The sequence below is a fragment of the Sinocyclocheilus anshuiensis genome, unplaced genomic scaffold, assembly GCF_001515605.1.
Source record: "Sinocyclocheilus anshuiensis isolate Anshui unplaced genomic scaffold, SAMN03320099.WGS_v1.1 scaffold197, whole genome shotgun sequence".
In the NCBI taxonomy this organism is placed as follows: Eukaryota; Metazoa; Chordata; class Actinopteri; order Cypriniformes; family Cyprinidae; genus Sinocyclocheilus; species Sinocyclocheilus anshuiensis.
The window spans coordinates 1,187,711-1,193,839 of NW_015540856.1; the positions used below are offsets into that span (position 1 = coordinate 1,187,711).

At 37.2% G+C, this 6,129-nt stretch overlaps 1 protein-coding gene across 1 annotated transcript in view; it reads left to right on the forward strand.

Moving 5' to 3' along the window:
* col12a1a (collagen, type XII, alpha 1a) overlaps positions 1-6,129 on the forward strand; it is an 83,701-nt gene that overhangs the window by 42,349 nt on the left and 35,223 nt on the right. The window contains exons 35-38 of the mRNA XM_016485330.1: positions 2,052-2,194; positions 4,248-4,377; positions 5,500-5,642; positions 5,885-6,014. Coding sequence (XP_016340816.1) covers positions 2,052-2,194; positions 4,248-4,377; positions 5,500-5,642; positions 5,885-6,014 — 546 coding nt within the window. The remainder of the gene's footprint in view (positions 1-2,051; positions 2,195-4,247; positions 4,378-5,499; positions 5,643-5,884; positions 6,015-6,129) is intronic.

Genomic DNA, 6,129 nt, shown 5'->3' on the forward strand with positions numbered 1-6,129 from the left:
AAGTTCTTAGCAATGCATATTACTAATCAAATTAAGTTTTGATATATTTATGGTAGGAAATTTACAAAATATCTTCATGCAACATGATCTTTACTTAATATCCTAATGAGTTTTGGCATAAAAGAAAAATCGATCATTTTGACCCATACAATGTTTTTTTGGCTATTGCTAAAAATATACCCAAGCGACTTAAGACTGGTGCATAGAAATGTACTAAATACACATATAACACTTTAGAAACCACATAGTCACACTCTCTCAACCATCCCAAGCATTGTGCGTTTTTGCAGAGACAAGAAAATACAAAACTCTTTTTTTGTTCTCTCAGATCCAAGTTCCTGGAAGCACCACCAGTACTGTTCTGAAGAACCTGCAGTCTGATACTGAGTACACAGTAACAGTGGTGCCAGTATACGCTCCTGGAGAGGGCAAGCGCATGTCGGAGAACGGAAAAACCTGTGAGTTGATGCAACCTTTTCTTATTTGAGCATTATTCCCATACTCATCCATCATATACGCCCCAGTAACAGGAACCATTTGGCCAAAGTTTTCAATCCAGAAAATGCAAAGTACAGTCTGCTGGCTTTAACATTAAAGTTTTGCACTTATAAATAGAATCTCAGAGACTTGTCCAAAGATTAGCTTTATTGGATTGATCACTAAGGGAGGAATGCCGATGTGCTGGCAACCCCATAAATGTGACTCCAGGCTGGGCTTAGTGAGCCTTCTTTATGGGGTGTAATGACTGGAGATGCTGGTGCGAGGCCTACGGACAATCTATTTCACCAAATGGAAAGCCCAGGGAGGTGCAAGGACATAAAAGCACCCTTATTTACTGCTGTCAGTTCAATGCTCCTCTTTCAGAGTCAAACTAACAGGTTTTTGTTGGCGTCATTGTTTTTCCACCAGGGAATAACGTGGTGGTTTGCTTCCCATCATCTGAGCTACTTTGGTCTCCAGTTTTCTGTGCCATGTTAATGCAAGTGTTTGTTTTGGTTCAAATCTGGTATCAGGGTTTTTGCTGGTGGAAATCTAAAGCTTGTCTTGTTCTACTTTTTGTTTTCATGCACCATGTCATGATTCATGACATGTGTTAATGAAATATGTGCACATTTACTGTTAAGGCAAGTCACCCCAGGTGAACAGGGTGAAATATTTCAATAATAGATATTATTTTAATTCCCCAGTTGATTGATTTCATTAAGAATGGCAAACAATTGTTAGCATACAAGTTTTCTGAAATGTTATGTTTAAATGTGCTCATTTTATGCATTATCTAAATAAATATGCACTAATGTGCATACATTTCCAGAACAGATTTTTTATTATTATTTTGATAACATATTAGAGGAAAAGGTTTTGGATATCTAATTTAAATCAGAAAATACTGTCAACAACTAGAAAAAAAAAAAATGTTACCATGTTTTTAGGAATAAAATAAAATGTGTAAGATCAGGTGAATGGTATATGAACACACCCCTCTGGAAATAAATAAATAAATATATAAATGAAAGCTACAGATGCAAACAGATAAAGTGCAATAAAATAAACACTTACACATGTATTTTGGATATTTTCTTCCCACTTAATCTGAAACAGCACTTGAAAAAGAAAGCCAAAATTGACCAGTGTATACTAAAAAACAAAAGCCTCAATTTACTGTGGATAAAACATTGCAGCTAAAATCGAACAAAAGCTAAAGATATGTCTTTCTTTTGATTTTAGGGTGAAATCCACTCTGGATATGCCACAAAGCTGCCATATTTCTTAAGACTAACCCAAAAGCTGACTATCAAGTGTTTTATTTTAAAGGCCATTTTAATCAAAAATGAGACATCTCTCTTCACCCTTTTGAAATGTTGTTGTAACTGTGGGAGTTGACATTGAAACTACTATTGTGGTTAGACCTGTATGTGTCATCTCGTAGGAAATGCTGTTTTTCGGGGTCTTGTAAGTAGTTGTACATTCTGTACCTCATTAACCACTCTAAACGCTCACCCCTTTTACTGTCTTTGTTTTTATGATGCTGCTCCCGCTCCTGTCTGAAACAGTGGTGCGGACCCCTGCCAAGAACATCCGGGTTTACAACCCCACCACAAACACCCTGAACGTGCGCTGGGAGCCGGCCTCTGGAGATGTGCTGCAGTACCGCGTCGCCTACACCCCCCTCTCTGGAACCCGTTCCGCTCAATCTGTAAGTCCTCGCCGTTAGGCTCGCATGAGAGTACTGCCACAACAAATGTCAGTCTGTCAACCTTCTGAGCGTAACGGTCTGTTTGCAGTCTGTCCCTCTGCAAAGATGTTTGTGTTTTTAATGTCGTGCAACCTCGTTCTCACATGAACTTCATTGCCTGTGAGGAATTTTCACAAAGCTCCGAAATCCATAAATAACTTTTATTGTCGTCAGATCCTTGCATAAAGAAAGCAGCTGTGGGAAATCTTGAGCCCAAACCTGTTTTATTTCAGCACTGAGGAAAACAGAGTTTAAACATTCAGTCTTAACAGAACTAGCTTCTTATCTGCAGCCACAAAGGCTTTGTGGAATATTGTTATGGACGCACAACCTTTTCCGTGATTATAGCCAGTTTTCCAAATTCTCTGCGCTTTCATTTTAACCTCCGAACTACGATGGATTTTTTTACCTTTTCCACTGGAACCTTGAAAAACTCCAGAAGTGCAATCATTTGTCCCCTGGCCTCATTCTTCAAAATAAAGGATAGTGTTGTCATGAACGCAAAAAGGGAGTTTCCCGTGTCATTAATTGGGAAGTTGGTGACCCCCTGACCTGGCGTTGTGAAGAGCAGTGAAAGGAGGTGATTGCACGACACTGTCAGCACATCATTCACTCGAATTGCTACAACTGCTACACTATTAACACATCAAAAGAATGTTTCCACTGCATTGGCGGAGTAAGTGATCGCTAATGGTTGGGTTGGAAATCAGTGGTGACACAAACATCAGTAAGTGCAAGAGGTCATCTGTAGAAAAACAGACAAACTTCTTTCTCAGGGTGTAATATATCAGAGGTTTTACACTAGCAGTTGTGCTGTGTGTGATCATAAGAGATTAAATGTTGATTTTGCATAAAGATTTTTTGCTTTTTTTGCTTTGAGCCTCAATATGAAGCACTCCTCTCAAATACAACACTGGAGTATTTGTTGTAAAACATGGCTGGACAGAATGATTGTCTTCCCGAGATTTACAAAATAAGAATCCGATAAGAATAAATGGTAGATTTCAGTGACCAGTACAATTTGTAGTAAAATGTGCTCATTTAGTTGTATCTTTATTGCCTCAAATGTGAACTCAATCCTTATGTAAATGAATTAACATCAATTAAACAGTAACACTTTATTTTAAGGACTAATTCTCACTATGAACTGGTTGCTAATTATCATGCATATTACTAGCGTATTGGCTGTTTATTACTACTTATAAAGCACATATTAATGCCTTATTCTGCATGACCAAGTTTTAGATCTCTTAATCTAACCGCATACCTAAACTTAAAAACTACCTTGCTAATTATTAATAAGCAGCAATTATTGAGGCAGCAGTCATAGTTAATAGTTAGTTAATAGTGAGAATTGGTCCCTAAACTGAAAGGGTTAGTTCACCCAAAAATGAAAATTCTGTCATTAATTACTCACCCTCATGTTGTTCGAAACCCGTAAGACCTTCGTTCATCTTCGGAACACAATTTAAGATATTTTTGATGAAATCTGAGGGCTCTCTGACCCTCCCATAGACAGCAAGGTAACTACCACGTTCAAGGTCCAGAAAAGTACCAATATGATCGACAAAGTAGTCCGTGAGACATCAGTGGTTCAACTGTAAAGTTACGAAGCTACGAAAATACTTTTTTGCGCAAAGAAAACAAAAATAACGACTTTATTCCACATTTTCGAAAGTTACGTGCATTAACGACAGTTTCATGACGCGAGCGTGTGGCGGTGCCGTATCTGGGTCAGCGCCGCCACACGCTTGCGTCATGATACTGTCGTGAACTCGCGTAACTTTCGAAAATGTGGAATAAAGTCGTTATTTTTGTAATGTAATATAACGTAATATAATCATTCATCTTCCTTTTGATTTTATGCTGAAATGTGACCTGCATATTCTCTTTGTGAGCTTCACTCATTAATCAGTGTAAAAGTATTTAAAGTATCATAAATGTCGCTAGTTAACAAAGACAGCTTGTGTGTCCTTTGTGGTTAATTATTACTTTTTTTTAAATTCTGGGTTAGGTGCTCGTTCCAGGGAACACCCACACTGCCTTGCTGCAGCAGCTCGATTCAGACACAGGCTACGCTGTGAGTGTGGTGGCTCTGTATGCTGACGGCGAGGGCTCCTCTGTGTCAGATAATGGAAAAACACGTGAGTCTGACTGCAGGACGCCTCCATCAGAGGTCCTTTGTTATGTGTTTTTGGCTCATTTTCGGGACACAGTGACATTGTGCAATGAAATGTCAGCATTTGTATTTGTTATTTAATCATTTCAGACATAAAGGTAACAGCTGAAATCTCAGGAAATCTAATTTTCCAACTTAACCCAAAGTATGAGGGTTGTAATTTGTTATCATATAAAAAAAAAAAAAAAATGTTTTGTCCAGTTTTTGAGTTACTACCCCCAATCCAAAATATGGAGTTATGGCCTTACAGTACAAATAGTTATTTATTGTTACGAACCCTAACCCTGCTACATTATTGCAACTTCATCACATGGCTTTACTAGCCAATGGTATTGCACCACCCTACATTTGTGCCAAAAACATTTCTCTAGGGGAAGAAACAAATGTACAATGATTTTTTCCCATGGCAGAGAACTATGAACCTAAAAAGATTGAATGATTTATCTTCCTCAAATGATGTCAGAAGGAGAAAATCATTATTTTTTAGACGAGGAATTCCGTCATTAGAATTTTTTTTTATATACATTATATATTACAATTTAACATTTGTATATATTGTGTATATAACATTTGTCATCACAATTAAAATGTAACATTATACTGTAAATATAACAATTAAAATGTAACATTATACTATATATATATATATATATATATATAGAGAGAGAGAGAGAGAGAGAGTATAATGTTACATTTTAATTGTGGTGATGTAATGATGATGAAATAAAAAATTAGCAGATATTCTAATGAAAAACTTTTAAAATGAAAATGAATGTTTAATTTTAAACATAAAGAGAGAGAGAGAGCGAGTATAATGTTACATTTTAATTGTGGTGATGTAATGATGATGAAATAAAAAATTAGCAGATATTCTAATGAAAAACTTTTAAAATGAAAATGAATGTTTAATTTTAAACATAAAACCTTTGCATTATAAACTAAACACTGTCAAATCTACTGTATCCAAAAAAGTTCAGTGTGCTGGTTAATTATATGAGTAGTAAGTTATAGGGGCACAAACAGCAGACAAAATGTCTTTTCTTCTAAAAATATGATTTTGAGATAATTTCTGTTGATGTGATTGCAGTGCCCCGCGGCGGCCCCAGGAACCTGCGTGTGTATGATCCGACCACCAGCACACTGTCTGTCAGCTGGGAGCATGCAGAAGGACCCGTGCTGCAGTACCGCATTGGCTATGCACCCACCACTGGAGATCCCATTGAGGAGTTTGTAAGTGGTGTTATATTTTATAGTAGTGATTATAAAGGACAGGAGCAATATATGTTAACATCAGGTATTTTTACGAGCCCATGGATGTTATTGTAAGTGGTATTTTATAGTAGTGATTATGAAGGACAGCATAATTATATGTTAACATCAGGTATTTATAATCATGATTTTACGAGCCCATGGACGTTCTTTGACTGAATGCATGCTAGAAAGCTGATCTTGTCCTGCTGTTTTTCACATAGACAAGTGTCCCTGGCAACAGAAACTCTGTCATCTTGCAAAACCTGCAGCCAGACACTCCTTACAACATCAACGTAGAGGCCATTTATCAAGATGGGCCTGGAGGACGTCTCTCTGGAGATGGAAAAACATGTAATAATGGTTGCATAATCACATTACAGCTTCATAGACAGACAGACAGACAGATAGATAGATGACAGACCGACAGACAGACAGACAGACAGACAGACAGATAGACAGATAGATA